The sequence below is a fragment of the Gymnoscopelus braueri genome, assembly GCF_963280865.1.
Source record: "Gymnoscopelus braueri genome assembly, chromosome: 16".
Taxonomy (NCBI): domain Eukaryota; kingdom Metazoa; phylum Chordata; class Actinopteri; order Myctophiformes; family Myctophidae; genus Gymnoscopelus; species Gymnoscopelus braueri.
In genome coordinates, this window is record NC_137616.1 from 45,448,519 (window position 1) to 45,465,514 (window position 16,996).

The 16,996-nt window shown below is 38.9% G+C and overlaps 1 protein-coding gene across 1 annotated transcript; it reads right to left on the bottom strand.

Moving 5' to 3' along the window:
* Positions 1 to 1,979: 1,979 nt before the first annotated feature.
* Positions 1,980 to 16,921, bottom strand: LOC308103013 (uncharacterized protein; the record flags this gene model as incomplete). The annotated part of the gene is made up of 5 exons (XM_080452865.1): positions 16,774 to 16,921; positions 14,470 to 14,775; positions 10,640 to 10,783; positions 5,615 to 5,725; positions 1,980 to 3,613 (listed from the first exon to the last, which is right to left on the bottom strand). The coding sequence occupies exons 1-5, from the start codon at positions 16,796 to 16,798 to the stop codon at positions 1,980 to 1,982; spliced, it is 2,220 nt and encodes a 739-aa protein (XP_080308991.1). The 5' UTR covers positions 16,799 to 16,921.
* Positions 16,922 to 16,996: the final 75 nt, after the last annotated feature.

Sequence of the window (16,996 nt, forward strand, 5' to 3'; positions counted from 1 at the left end):
GGCAAGAGAAAACATACAGCGGAAGTTTTTCAAATAAGGTAGCAAGTCCGTTCATCGTTTACAGTACAGTAGGTCTATGTCTGCAGCCCACTTGGTCCCAGTCCCAGTTGTTGCTTACACTGTGAATTCGCCACCCTGTGGCTGACTGGCCACACTACACATTGGGAAAATAATGATCCGGGGGACGGGCTGAGAACGTTAACGGCGGCCACCAGTCTCCATTGACCAGCAGCGTTTTGGCGATGCCAACGAAGTCAGTAGTCCACATCTGATAGATGTGATTCCGTATGACCGTTTACATGTTACCATTACTATTATTTATTTGGGACAGCAGTATTACAAAACATACATCAGGTAAAAGCGGTTTAAATTGGTCTGCCAAAAGGAGCACGTCAACCATTTTCAACCTTATCTTAATATGATTGGTCCTTAATCATGTTCATTATAACATGGCACAAATTCTGTCTACTGACTGTCTCATTGGTGGGCTGTGGATAGTTCAGAAACCTGACCACCAATGACATCATCAATGGGGACTCCAAGCCAATAGAAACTGCCGGCTTTCTATTCCTGGAAAGCTACGATAGACGCCATTGTTCTTGCATTCATAACAAAATTTAATAATAAAAAAGGTTGGCATCTTGTTTGAAATGAGCAAACCTGCCTTCCAATCATGTCACTGGTAGGCAAGTTTCTGAACTATCCACAGCCCTTCTCTGAGACACAGAGTAGACAGAAATGGTGCCATACGACACATTCACTGCCAGGGGTTTTCTAAAACACGCTGTAGCTTCTGCCAGCATTTTTAAGCATTCTGGCATTCTGACTTATCTTTCAAGAACCAGAGAATATTGATCTCCAGCTTGATCGATCCCCTGATGGTTGCTAATCACTGAGGGTTTCACAGTGCTTCGTGAACAAACAAAAAAAAATCATCGCAACCTCCCATTCGCTCGTTATACCAAGTTGAAAATGGCATGTTTCGCTAAAAATACATAGTAAAACACACAGAATATTTCCCAAATACTTTAACCAGGAAGTGAATGGAGCAGTAAATCTTTGGATCGCGTTATGGCAGTGAATGTGATAATTATGAGCATTAGTGAGGACCAATTATATGAAGAGGTGAAGTGCACCGTTAGCCTTTCACCCTTTTACAATACAGAGATAGTTGTTTACAAAACAATATTGCGGCACATTGTGAGCTTGTAGATCTGATACTTTCATCATTTAGTTTACCTTTTAAAATTATTGTTCATTAATCGTAATTGAGGCAAAGGTTATAAATAAGTTATATTATGAAGTCATAGGCCCAACCCTAGATCATACATGTGTCTTATGTCATTTATCAACTCAGATGCTCCTTTGAAGAAAGCATTTATCAACTCAGATGCTCCTTTGAAGAGAGCATTCATTTATCAACTCAGATGCTCCTTTGAAGAGAGCATTTGTTTCTGTTCATCTAACAGCTCCTGTGCGTATGAATCTATTTGGACCAAAGCGTTTGCCACAAACTTCAACTTAAAGGTTCTATGACATCCATTTTCACTTTTTTTATTTTCAATGTTTTATTTGGGGTTTTATGACCTCAATTACACCCAAAAAACCTGAACTTAGAACATTCAGTGGATTTTCTGTGGTCTGGGGTTTTGTGAATAATTAGGCTGAAAAGTAATCTGAGCTTGGCCCTTCGACAGTGAGGTCACAGTCGATTAATCCCGCCCACTCTCCTCCTCGCCCCTCCCCTCCCCTATCCTTTAGGGGGGGCGGAGCAGAGGCGATGATTGACAGGCAAAATCCCTCACCAGCGACACCCGCAGGCAAAGATTTCTTTTTTCATTGCAGTTGAAAAGGCTTTAGAAATGTGAGAGAAAAACACCTGCCATGGATCACTGGAATGGAATTTTCACTTAAAACTTTTTGTACACTTTTGAACGATCAGGACAAAGACTTTGAATGTGGTGTAAAAGTGAATGTCATTAAACTTTTAAGGTTCCCCTCCCCCCTGTATGAGTCTTCATGTGTCGTCTAAGATGACCTTTCTCACGAAAGCCTTTTCTACAAACTGTACAAGTAAATGGCTTTTCCCCTGTATGAGTCAGCATGTGTTTTTTTAGACTACCTTTTCGATTACAGCTGTGGCCACAAACTATACAAGTAAAGGGCTTGTCCCCTGTATGAGTACTCATGTGTCGGTTTCGACTACCTACGTCATTAAATTCTTTTCTACAAACTTTACAACTAAAGGGCTTTTCCCCTGTATGAGTCCTCATGTGTTGTGTTAGAGTACCTTTGAAACGAAAGCATTTACTACAAACTGTACAAGTAAATAGCTTTTCCCCTGTATGAGTCAGCATGTGTGTTTTTAGACTACCTTTTTGATTACAGCTGTAGCCACAAACTATACAAATAAATGGCTTGTCCCCTGTATGAGTACTCATGTGTCGGTTTCGGCTATATATGTCAGTAAATTCTTTTTTACAATCTTTACAACTAAAGGGCTTTTCCCCTGTATGAGTCCTCATGTGTTTCCTTAGAACACCTTTTTGAATACAGCCGTAGCCACAAACTGTACAAGTAAGGGGCTTATCTCCTGTATGAGTCATCATGTGTTTCTTTAGATAAACGTGGTTAGCAAAGCTTTTACTACAAAATGTACAAGTAAATGGCTTTTCCTCTGTATGAGTCGTCATGTGTAATTTTAGACTACCTTTCTCAATAAAGCCTCTTCTACAAACTGTACAAGTAAATGGCTTTTCTCCGGTATGAGTCATCATGTGTTTTTTTAGAGCAAATTTTGTACTACAGCTGTAGCCACAAACTGTACAAGTGAGGGGCCTTTCTCCTGTATGAGTCATCATGTGTAGTTTTAGCTGACCATTTCTACCGAAGCCTTTGCTACAAACTTTACAAGGGAAGGGCTTTTCTTCTGCATGAGTTATCTTGTGTGATTTTAGATTCCTTAAGGAACTAAAGCCTTTGCTACAAACTTCACAAGTAAAGGACTTGTCCCCTGCATCATGGGTCTTTATGTGTAATTTTAGATTCCATAAGGATCTAAAACCTTTGCTACAAATTTCACAAGTAAATGGCCTTTCCCCCGTATGAGTCATCATGTGCTTCTTCAGATTTTCCTTCACATGAAACAGTTTGTCACAGACTGTACAACTAAAACTGTTCCCCTGTGTGTGACTCTGCATGGAGTGAGTTTCTTTTGTGGATTTCAGGTCCTGGGACAGCTTATTGCTCAAAGCCACATGTTGTGTCTTGTGTGACTTCAGTGTGTTTAAAGCTGACAAATCTCCCCTAGTCTTCTCCCAGTCATCACTGTCTTCAGTGTCAGATTCAGAAAAGTCATCACTAGTTGGTTGTGATGGTACCCAGTACTCTACATAAGCTTGTGTTTTCATGTGTTGCGTTGAGGTACTGGCTACAGGCTCTGTCTCTCTGTTTTCACCATCATCACCACTTTTCACTGCTAGTAGTGTCTGTGTTGACCCATCAGCCTCCACTGGTCTTTGAAGTAGCTCCTCCTGTTCCTCTTTAATCTGTGGAGGTTGTGGTTCCTCCTGGACCAGACTAGAGCTCCTCTCCTGCTGTTCAGGGGAAACCTCTTTACAAGAGGAAAAAAATATACAATGAGAGACCATCAAAATTCAGAACTTTACATCCTTACAAGCAGTGTTTCCTCTATTTTATGAAAAGCTAGTTTACACACAAACATCAATTCAACAAAGAAAAATAAAGTCTGCACACTGGTTAAAACCCTCTGCTGTTTTTGTTGCGCTGTCCAAGTTTCGATCAGTCAGATCTTCATCAGGAATGTCCTGATGATCTGACTGATTGAAACGTTGAGGAAACTGATTAATGAACCATCGGCGCCTGAAGATGACCGGGGGGGGGGGGCGCCAAATCTTTGTGTTTTTACAAGTTCACAATGAGCTTGTAGATTTTTGGGTTAAAACAAAAGGCTTTTTGTTAAAAGGTTAAAGCTCTATATTTTGATAGGAATCATTGCTATAGAGTGTTTGTTCAGTAACATGAGTCTCCATGTCTTTCCAGCTCTTTGATAAACAGAACATACATTTTCAGGTAGGTGAAAAAATCTCAGCCAATCAGGAGAAAGTACCCATGTATCAGCTTAATTTTTGATAGTGTTCCAGTTCCAATTTTGTCTGCTCATTTCTTAGTGTCATCACTTCCAATTTCACTTGTTTAATCTGTATCCTGTCTGAGTTCTTTATTCTGATTGGATACAATTGGTATCCCGACCTGAAAATAACTTTTCTGTTAAGTAAAGAGCTGGAGAGACATGGCGACTCCTGTTACTGAACAAACACTATTAGCAATGAGTAATATCAGAATATAGAGCTATTTAAAGACGGGGTGCCGTGATTTTCAGTGATCCCCCCCCCCCCCCCCTAAAACATAATCATCAGGTATTATGGTTATACTAGGAGGAAGATCTTTTTCAAAAAAGTGTACAGAAAGTGTTAAAATTATGTTTTTATGTGGACACGCCTGCAGTTCATTAAGTATACCTGGTTCTCACCTTAGCACCTCCTCCACCACCTTAGCACCACCCACCTGTCCTAGTCCCTCCTCCTCCTCATGCCCACACCTGTTGTGTTATGATAATGAGGGGGAGGGTATGTTTTTACTATGTCACTAAAGGGCTGTTTTTCTATTGGCACGTTTGACCCTCAAGGTTTCAGCCTCCAGGAAGAAACTCAAAATAGTCAGAGAAGACATAAAACACCATAAAAACACCACCAGGGGGCTTAAAGAAGTTCTATCAACCTCATAGACACATGAAAAACAGAAAAAGTGCAAAACCATGGCACCATCCCTTTAAAATGTATTTTTACCAAAGAAAATCACTTACCCTACCTTTGATAGAAAGAATATGTATAAACAAAAACAAACAAACAAAAACGAATTGACACAAAACTGATGATAATGCTGTCAAACAAGTCTGTGAATCTATCTGTGAAATCTATGAAAAAGTTGTATGACAACACAAAAATAACGTTTTTTTTTCAGCTATACCGCAAAGAAAGCCGAAAAAGAATCAAGGGTGAAAATTAAATATGTGCAGTGTCACATGTTTTGTGTAAATTGTTACATGATCAAAGCTCCCAAACAAAAGGTTTTTGAAGTATGTTAACATAGGACAAGTTTTGGCACACATAATCTTGAACACAATCTTGACGGGGTCTAGTGTTGATATGTGTGTTTGCAATTACTCATAGAATGACTAAATATCCTACATAGAAGTGAATGGGATATAGTTATATTGTAATATTTAATTATTAATTATTGTAATATGTAATTATTAATTATTGGTACAATAAAACATCTTGGTAATAGCCTAATCACAAATGTGCATGAGGACTTGTACGGCAGATAAAAGTTTTATATAGTTTCCAGACAATGAGTTTGTTAGATAATATTATTTATTTCATTACAGCTTAGGCTACATAGAATTCAAGTGGATTCGAGAATTACAGCTTCAAATATACTCAAAATGTAATTGCCCAACAGTTACAGTGGCGCACAGGTTCGGGTTCACAACAGAACAGAATACAAGAAAAAGAGACAGCTTGAAACTTACTAAGGTGGTCTTCAGGTTCTTGTTCAAGGTGGTCATCGGGTTCCTGTTTAATAGAAACAGTTGTGGCTGGAGAACTCATCTTCACCTGCAGACTGGACTCCACACACTGATCTGGAATGAAGGAATCAAATAAGTACTGTGACATGCATAAGGACTTTGATGTGACATGAATAAGGACTATGATGTGACATGAATAAGGACTTTAATAACAAGGACTTAAATATGACACGAATAAGGACTTTAATGTTGAAAGAGATGCTGAAAAACAGCCAAAAGACACGGACATCCAAACATACTAGGTTGGGTGCTGGACCAACAACTGTAGCAATAGGGAAGAATAAATTGAGGAAGAGCCTGGTCGGCTCGAAATGTTACCACTAGTAAACGTATTTGGGAGCAGCAATTGGTGTGCGGACTCTTTATTGTTATCTATGGACTTTAACCCATTAAGACCGGAGGCGATTCTTTTTTTTTTTTTAGTCCTAACAGTATTTTGAAAAAAAATAGAAAAAAAATGTTTAAGATTTTTCAAAAATAGCCTAAGAAATCTTAAGTGACACAGATGCGTTCCAGGTTGAATATGAACAGAGGTTGTAAATAAGTGTTTTCTTTTGTTTTTGTTTTTCAAAGACTGGACATTGACGCCAGATTACTTTTAACCAGTATGTTCATCAATGCTGGACAATATGGACTACATTTGATATCACAATACTAGCAGCTCTCTCAGTTTCTCGACATAGTCAGTTTGAAAATAGCAGATCTACAAGCCACACTGGTGAGAGCATAGTCAGACAGCAGCGGCAGCAGACAGGTAAGGTGCCTTTTATTTTCCACATAACGCCACAAAACGCCACTTAACACATGTAACATTGTGTGTTTAAACTGCCAGATTTTTTATTTTATTTGACCAAGGGAGGGATGCTATGCTAACGTTGTAAACAGACGTTCAATGGCTCCAATTGTGCCAATAGGTCACAATCATTGATCAGTATATACTCCCTAGTCCCTATGGAAGACGATTTTATATTTAATATGATTTTAAATATATTTCGCTTAGCTTAAGGCTCTGATTTGTTGAAAGGAGGAGATGCTAGCGAAATGTAGCACTTTGGCGTCGTCTATTTAAAGAGGGGTTTAAAGGGGGGACAGTTTATAACATGGTAAAGCAAACGATTGTGTGCTCAGATAACCTGGCGAGTTGGTGAACACAGTGGATTCATTATTAGATCAATCTGGGATGTTATAAGTGTGTATTGGGCTGTCTGTAACCTGCAGCTGAAGGGCTATTTTCATATAGCTGATGGGCTGTTTATAGTGGGCTGAAAGCTGCTTAAAGCTAACAAACAGTCCATGCTAGACACATATCTAGTCCCCGATTTTATATTTTATATGATTTTACATAATATTTAGCTTAGTTTAAGGGTCTTATTTGTTGAAAGGAGGAGATGCTAGCGAAATGTAGCACGTTAGCATTGTCTATTTAAAGAGGGGTTTAAAGGCTCTATGGGACAGTTTATAACATGGTAAAGCAAACGATTGTGTGCTCAGATAACCTGGTGAGTTGATAAATGCTCTTGTTTATTGTACATTATAGGGCACCGAGGGTGTACAAATGGAATCAAATGGACTCTCAGGGGTCCATTTGGTTCCATTTGTACACTCTGAGAGATAGGATTTTATAATATAGATTGCGGTCCCAGAGATAGAAAATGTTATCAAATTGGGGTCTTTGGTCTAATGCATATCAAACTGGGGGTCCTTGAAATTAAAAGGTTTGAGAACCACTGTGACAGGGGATACTGTGTGTTCATATTTGAGACAGTTATGTATGCAAATATTCCAAAATGTTCACTTCATTAATGTTTTTAAATAGCCGATCTACAAGCTTGTAGATTGGCTATTTTCAAATGGCTGATGTATATAGGGTCTATGTGGCTTGCTGATTCATTTTTCTGGGGACCCTGTACAGTTAATCAGTACAGTTATTTAACATGACAGTGTGGCGCTAAAGCTGCAGTTGAAATCCAGCTCTTAGAGAACCACAACCCTGGTGTGTGTTCATATTATTTGAGATATTAAATTATGTGCAGGCCTATTGGCTTTGGTCTGACAGAGACATAAAGCTGTTCAATACATGTTCATAATGTGTGCAAATAGCCAATCTACAAGCTTGTAGATCGGCTATTTTCAACCAGGTGATGAAAGGTTTAAAGTGGCTAAAATGTGTAACATGGATTATAGGCCAAATGCTACAGCAGAGGAAATGGTGAGAAATCAAATGAGTGATTGACTGTTTTAGACAATATGCATCTTGATTCTAACCAAATTACTGTATCTGAGATATATATTTATGTCTAGGCTCCTATGCTCTTGTTTAGTGTACATGATAGAGCAGTGGTTCTCAAACAGAGGGTGTACAAATGGAACCCATTTGGTTCCATTTATACACTCTTAGAGTTAGGATTTTAAAGTATAGGTATAGGTTGCTGTCCCAGAGGTAGAACATGTTCAAATAGGGGTCCTTGAAATGAAAAGGTTTGAGAACCACTGTGATAGAGGATACTATGCGTTCATATTATTGTCTCTGCCAGGCCGAAAGGCTGTCTCTAAACCATACAACATAGCTGTCTGTCTCTAAACCATACAACATAGCTGTATGTCTCTAAACCATACAACATAGCTGTCTGTCTCTAAACCATAAAACATAGCTGTCTGTCTCTAAACCATACAACATAGCTGTCTGTCTCTAAACCATACAACATAGCTGTCTGTCTCTAAAACATACAACATAGCTGTATGTCTCTAAACCATACAACATAGCTGTCTGTCTCTAACCATACAACATAGCTGTGTCTCTAAACCATACAATATAGCTGTCTGTCTCTAAACCATACAGCATAGCTGTCTGTCTATAAACCATACAACATAGCTGCCTGTCTCTAACCATACAACATAGCTGTCTGTCTCTAACCATACAACATAGCTGGTCTCACCACTGTTTTGTACACCTTCCATTTCATTCTTGCAGACACTTTTCTACACCCTGCTTGCACTCTTTTCTTCACCTCTTTTCTCTCCATTGCTTTTTAGATAGCCGATTTGCAAGCTTGTAGATCGGCTATTTCAAATAATTGATGTATAGGGTTTATAGCGGCTTGCTGATTTAGATGCTATATTAACACATTTTTCTGGGGACCCCCTTCATTCGGTGCCCAGCTTATTTATGGAATTTTGGCTCTGAGTGCCACAGCCAAAATTCATTGTAAAAAAAAAAGTGCTTATTAGCCGAGATATAGCCTTTTTCAGTAAGAAGTTAAACAAAGAGTGAATGGAGCAGCAAATCTTCAAATCATCATATCTTGGGTTCTGAACTTTTTTTTTTTTTCTTTTAATGATTTTTTTTTTTTTCATTGGACGTCTTAGACGTTCTGTGGCACTCAGGGCTTATATTAGCGGACGTCCAGTGGCACTGAATGAGTTAAGGACCCCTGGGGGTCCCCTGACCCCAATCTGAGAATCACTGTGCTATTTTCTACTGTGATTACAGGTCAATCATATCAGTATGAAGGAGAGCTGTATTGGTTCTTTATCAAGCCACTGCAACACACATTATTCAGGCTTTTTAAATATTTTCTGTATTCACATGCAAGTAAGGACATGGTGGTGTCACAAAGCAAACAAGCACTGGTAGTAAGTACTCCTAGCTTATGCTGGATCCAGGGTGCAACTCCCTGCAGCGCTGTGCCCTGCTGACTGTCTCACCTTTGTCCTGTTGTATGTTTACATTAAATGTTATCACTCAATTCATTGTTATGCTGTCCAGTTAACAAATTAACAAGGACGGTTGACAACTGTGTGCAGAGAGGCTGTGTTTTCAGATCAGCTACAGTTGTCTGAGAGTTGTCCAGTTAACAAATTAACAAGAACGGATGACAACTGTGCGCAAAGAGGCTGTGTTTTCAGATCAGCTACAGTTGTCTGAGAGTTGTTCATCGTTGGTTGACGGAGCCCGGGATCGAACCCGCGACCCGTGGCATAACAGAGTCCAGTTAACAAATTAACAAGAACGGATGACAAATGTGTGCAATGAAGCTGTGTTTTCAGATCAGCTGCAGTTTCTGAGAGTTTTTCATTGTTGGTTGGCGGAGCCCGGGATCAAACCCGCGACCCGTGGCATAACAGAAACACATGGCTACTAGACATTCAAATCACATGCAAATATGCATGAGACATGCAAAGGAGGGACCCTCCCCGATTTGATCACGTGACAGGGCTCGGCCAATGGCGTCGCAGGACGGAAAGCACTACGGTACGACTGATCCCCTAGTCTGGAGAGACTCTGTAGAGTAGTGACAGCGTGCCCACCGGAGCAGTGTACAATAAGAGTGCCTTAACATGTCTGTTGACTGAGTTCCATTTTGTCAAGGTTGTTATCCTTAAAGTGCTTATCGTGTTCTGATCCAGGGCAAGGTAGTATTGTAGGTATTTTTCCATACTAGTATTTTTCCACTTTGTTAGCACACCAGGTAGAGGGCAGGTTCCATCACTCTGTATTTTTGTTTGATTATAGGTAAGAGTAGAGTAGGCATATAGTTAGGTTTCCTTTTATTGACATTTTTGGTTATTATTTAGGAAGACAGGGTTGGGGGTTCTAAAGTGGTTAGGGAAGTGTGATTTTGTTTGTTCCTGCTTGGCCCTGTTTCACTACCTGCACTTGTAGCACCTAGTTATTCAATGTTTTGCAGTACTTGTATGTTTAAATCATTCCATTGTAATAAAACGTTAAGTTTTGGCTTGAAACACTGTGTCTTTGTTGCCTCTGTACAGACCCAGTAGGTCGTAACAACAGTAATTTCTCCACTCAGCTCCATATCAAGTTATTCAACATTAATCAGCTTTTTATTCAGAGTAATGGAAATGTTATTATTATTGATATCACTGTCAATCAGGCTTAAACATACCTATCCTGATTCCTGTACAAATTTACAACAGGTTTAAAACAGTAGTAAATAAAACCCTACATACCTATCCTGTACAACTTTACTACAGGTTGCATCCTCGCATTAAACAGTCCACGTCCCTCGTCCATCTCCCGCTGTTCCTCTGACAACGCTGAATATCCTTTGGAGGGCATCTCTCTAGATACTGCAGACATCTCTCTGTGGTGCTCTGTGGAAATCACCAGTAGAAAGAACTTTTAGTTATCATTCAGTAACTGTAGTTACATACAGAAAACCTAGTTAAAACCCACCAGCTACCGTTGGTGTGTAGATTTCCTCTTTGGTTGGGAAATTAGGGAGTCTAACCAGCAACTCTGGCATGTGAAATAATTAAAAACCAACTCCTGCTTTTTTAAATTATATACAATACAATGAATACCGTAATTCCTCTAATAGTGACCTCTATTCAATTAAAAACCGGCCGTCTATTGATGGCCGGGGGCGTTGTTGAAACAAGCCGTTAGAAGCTGGTCTTCTAATACAAGCCTCTTTTTTTTCATTTTTTTTGAATAGGTTTTAACACATTGGGTGCCAAAAACGTAGATCTACGTTTTTAAAATACACCTGTCAAAATTAACCCATTAAGACCTGAAGCCGATTCTACAAATGTCTTCTAAATCCCAACAGTATTCTGAAAAAAACACATGTTTCTATATCAGTGGTGCTCAAACTTTTTCATGTCAAGGACCCCCAAAATTATATGTATTTGGCCGCCGACCCCCATCTCAAAATGTTTTGTTCCAGTTAAAAATGTTTGCTTTAAAGACGGGCTGTTGTGATTTTCAATGATTTTTTCTCCCCCTAAAACATGATCATCAGGTTTTATGGTTAAACTAGGAGGAAGATTTTTCAAAAAAGTGTACAGAAAGTGTTAGAATTATGTTTTTATGTGGACACGCATCCAGTTCATTAAGTATACCTGGTTCTCACCTTAGCACCTCCCACCTGTTGTGTTATGATAATGAGGGGGAGGGTATATTTCTACTGTGTCATTAAAGCGCTGTTTTTCTATTGGCACGTTTGACCCTGAAGGTTTCAGCCTCCAGGAAGAAACTCAAAAGAGTCAGAGAAGACAAAACACCATAAAAACACTACCAGGGGGCTTAATGAAGTTCCATCAACCTCATAGACACATGACAAACAGAAAAAGTGTAAAACCATGGCACCACCTCTTTAAACAATGTATATTCAAAGATTTGCACAAATGTTCAAGATTTTTCAAAAATTGCAGATCTACAAGCTCGTAGCGCGGCACTCCGTACCGCGCTACGAGCTTGCATCTTCTATTTTGGAAAAGCCAAAGTGTAAAATAATGCTTTTTAGCTCAAATGAAAAAGTGACACAGATGCGTCCCAGGTCTTAATGGGTTAAACGTAGATATTTTTTAAATGTATTTTTATATAGGCCTTTTCAATAAAAACCTGGTACCCGCTACAGTTGAAACAAAGACCAGGTCACTATTTGAGGATTTACAGTAGATGAATTTCACAAACATGGACTTAGACTATTAGATCACCTTTTAAAGTTAATGCTACACTATAGCCATTTCCATTTGACTTTCTAGGAACCCCAAGAATGAAAATATATCGCTCGACAGGCCCTCTGGGTACCCCAACTTTGATTGGCTGGTCTTGGAGGAGTTGGATTGGAACTAATTGAAAGGTGTTAGTAGATACCTTTATGAACACATTGGTGAAGAAAGATATTGGTAAGCATTAGTGTTGTCAAAAGTATCGATTTATCGATAAATTGATTTATACAAATTAAAACGGTTCGATATGACTTTTCCATAGTATCGATTTATAGTGGGGTTTTTTTACATTTAAAAAATATATATATTTATTTATAATTATGTTTTATTTTTTAATGGTTATTTATAATCTCATGAAATATACAATACAATACTAAATTGATACCACTCTCACTACCTCTCATTGTTTGAGACACGTGCCGGCGATAAATTCACACACACACAGACAGAGCAGAGGATTACACACACAGCGCTGGGGTGCCAGTGTGTGCAGCCCCTCCCCTCCTGCCTCGCTCACACTCAGTGTAATGCTGCCGCTGCGTTCTTTATCGTCGCTCGTATTAATGTCGTTCAATTTGTGTAAACTAAAGGCTCGTCAAGATGGCATGTGCAGAACCTTCACAAGCCGTTTTGATTGATAAATAAAACAGCAGAAGTGCTGTTTTGATATACTATGGATTTGAATCCGATGAACACGGAAAGCCAAAGGACACTAACAAGCCCATATGCAAGAGATGCTACCGAACGGTGCCAACAAAAGGAGCTAACACGACCAACTTATTCCAAGCACCTCCAAGACAGACACGCCGACCCATTGAAAGAGGTTTGTAACAGCATAACTTGAAGCATTAAACTCGGCCCACGGGTCCAGTAAATTTGTTGATGAGTGTGTTGTCCTGTTAGCGATAGCTAAAGCTAACCAACGATAGGTTGCATGCATATCCGGTCTAGAGAGGATACGAAAAAGAGTTCTCAGTTTGCGTGGGTGTGGACATAAACGGATATAGTTTGAGTAGGCGGGCCTTAGACCGGATGCATTGGTTAATATCTGAATAGAAACCAAGAAGATGGGGTTGACTAATGGTCAGAAAGAAATTAACTTACCGGTAGATGCTGTTGTGCTTCACAACGTCACTTTTATGTGTACTTTGGTTCATTTCTAAGATTACTCTATAAGATCATAGTTATCTTAAAGGCCTGATTAAAAGGAAAAAATAACAAAAAAATGTTTATAAAAATAAAACAATTTCTCTTATATTTCTCTTTCAGCACCAGAGAGAGAGAGAGAAGCTGAGAAGACTCAACCTGCAGCAAAAACGACGCAATCACACTAAAACAACAGCTGTCTTTGAACAACAAAGACAGTATAATGCTACTTCAAATGAAGCCAATGTTTTTTTTCAATTGCAGTGATTGCAAGTGCCTTTTGAATGTGTGACAACCTCAGAGGCTTTTGATTAAATGCACTACCTCAATATAATTGTTTTTGTATTACTTTAATGCACAAACTGTTGTATAAGAATAGTTATTACTTCCAGTTGATAATTTTTGCCTTAAATGCCTTTGAACTACTGACTAGTACCGCAGGCTTTTGAACAAGAGCAATACTTCAACAGCATTGTTTTCATTCATGTGAAAAAGTTCATTGAACATGATAGAACATACTGTATAATAGTTGTTACTATGAAAATACATAAGATTGCACAGCTTTTGTACTGAGGGGCTTTTGAAAAGGTGCATTACCTCAAGAATTTCTGTATTTGTCTTTAAAAAAATACACGTTTTTGCACTAAAATCTCTGTGGTTGTGTGGTATCGAAAATGGTATCGAATATCGATATTTTTCAAAATATCGTATCAAAGTTGAAAATCCAGTATCGTGACAACACCAGTAAGCATTTATTTTTACAGATGGCTAAAAACGTTGGCATAATAATAATTGGTACAAATGTGATTATATTGTAATGGCAGCACTGACTTGCATACCAGCATGCCACAGGTACGTGATCATTTTAAGAATAGTTTCATTGTGATCCTTGACCCCCACAAAATAGGTCTAGACACCTTATTTGTTCAGTTAAGTGCAAAATTGGCTGAGATATAGGGAAAATACATTAGATAGATTTGGATAAAATGGTAGATGGGACATTTTGACAACTTTTTAACATAGCTAATCATTTTCAGCATTTATTTTCCAATCAGAAGACTAATTCAAGTATATTTCCGGGGGGGTGCATGAAAACCCCCTCTTCCCACTAGACTACTACGGGCTTTTAGACTCTTAGTCTTGTTAGATTAGTACTCATAAATGTATCATTATTTTACCTGATAGAGTGTCAGAGAGTGTTGATACATCAGCCTCCTCAAGTTCCTCTTTAATATGTGGAGGTTGTGGTTCCTCCTGGTCCAGCCCGGGGCTCCTCTCCTCATGTTGTGGAGGTTGTTGTTCCTCCTGGACCAGACTGGGGCTCCTCTCAACATGTTCTGGAGGTTGTGGTTCCTCCTGGACCAGACTGGGGCTCCTCTCCTCATGTTGTGGAGGTTGTTGTTCCTCCTGGTCTAGACTGGGGCTCCTCTCCTCATGTTGTGGAGGGTTTGGTTCCTCCCGGACCAGACTGGGGCTCCTCTCCTCTTTACACACAGAAGGACAGAAGGAGGACAGAAGAGGCAGCATCAGCACAAGAAAGTGTTTTTCTTGTTAGATGAGATTTATGTTCCTTTTTATTGTTTTGTTTTGTCACACCAGTGTTTGCATATTGTGTCCATGTTTTGTACGACGAGGCTTCTAGAAGGGTCAAGCCGTCTTGACACATAGCTGCCACGTGTGTGTGTGTGTGTGTGTGTGTGTGTGTGTGTGTGTGTGTGTGTGGGGGGTCTGGATCTAATCTCACAAATTAATAACAATAACAATTTAGGCATTAATCCAGAGCGATTTACACAAGGTAATATATATAAATGCATAGAAATAGTAATCTAGGATTATAAGTAAACCAAGGACCTGAATCATCAGTCTAAACTAGAGATGCACCGATTGAAAAATCCTTGGCCGATACCGATTACCATTTTTTTTTTAATCTGACCTGCTGATACCGGTTTTTACCGATACCGATTTTCTATTTTCTAACTAGATTTTTTTCAGGCTGAGTGAGTACAAGTACTTAAATTCTGTGTATTTGCCAATACAGAGTACCAATAAGCTTAAACCAGGAAAAGAACACTTAAAGGGCAAGACCACTTTGGTAGAGGTTTGGGTTGTGTAGTTACCTTGCCATGATGTAACTCCAAAGGTGGACAAGAAATCAAAAATAATTGATCCATTGATTAGAAATTGATAATTCAAAATATGCTCCTCATTGACTTACATTGTAAGGTAAAACAGCTCTCAAAGTCACTATTTTACCCCATAAACGAATGCAAACAAAGTTGATTCAGACAATATAGAACATCACCAAACCCAGTACTGTTTATTTTTTTAATAAAAATGTCAACTTCCTGTTGATTTTACCATTTTTATTAAGAAGAAAACCCGGACTGGATCCGCGGATCCGGATTCGGATCTTCAAATAGTAATATCAACAGGAAGTTCAATTTTTTATTAAAAAAACAAACAGTACTGGGTTTGATGAAGTTCTATATTGTCTGAATCAGCTTTGTTTGTGTTCGTTTACGTGCTAAAAGAGTGACTTTGGGAGCTGTTTTACCGTACAATGTAAGTCAATGAGGAGCATATTTTGAATTATCAAATTCTAATCAATGGAGCAATTACTTTTGATTTCTTGTCCACCTTTGGAGTTACATCATGGCAAGGTAACTACACAACCCAAACCTCTACCAAAGTGGTCTTACCCTTTAAGCCATATCATAATAGTACACTATCCAAAAGCACAGATGATATCCAGTCTAATATCATGATATGGCTTTAATATTGATGCCCTAACTATGCAACGAAAGGCCTAAAGTCATTACAAAAACAAGAAGAATTTTAAAAAGAATACTACTGTAGCCTATATCATTTATTTTCTTATTTGTACCATTGCTGTCATGGCTGTCACTGTTATAGAGCTGCATGATTTGGGCAAAACTTATTATGGGTCCATATTGAGATCAGTTATTGAAATCATTATTTATTAAAAATGGTAATATTTTTTTAACAAACAAAATCTTATCTTAATGCAAAATTATTTTCTTATTTATTAAAATAAATAAGGTTTTCCCATTCAGACATGGAGCAGGACATGACTGCATTTAATTGTTTTCAAAGTGAGAAATTTACCTTATGTCACTCTAGTCCAGGGGTCTTCAACAGGGGGTCCTCAGACTTACTACAGGGGGGGCACCAAATCTTTGTGTAATATGATATTTTTTACATTAACCACTAGCATCCCATTTCTGAGGAGGACTAAAGCCAAAAATAGCAGATCTACAAGCTCACGAGCTTGTAGATCTAGTAGCTTGTAGATCTAGTAGCTACATGTAGCTAAAGTAGCTTAGCTACATGTAGCTAAGATGCATAGTTACATGTAGCTAAGATGCATAGTTACATGTAGCTAGGATATAGCTACATGTAGCTTAGCTACCTACATGTAGCTAGGCTGGTGTTGAACGTCATGTAAGCATGTGTTAACCAACCTGCAGTGTTAGGATCGATGTCCATATCAAAATCAAAGCCCAGCAGTTTGTTTTGTGTGTCCAGCAGAGTTTCTAGTGTCTCTATCTCTCTCTGGAAGAGGTTGCACGTCCACTCTGCGGCCCCACTGAGGCGCTCCAACACAAACACTCTGACGCTTCAGCTGCTGTTTCTCCAAAACACACAATATCTCCTCTCCCACCGACGTCATGTGTTCATTGATCG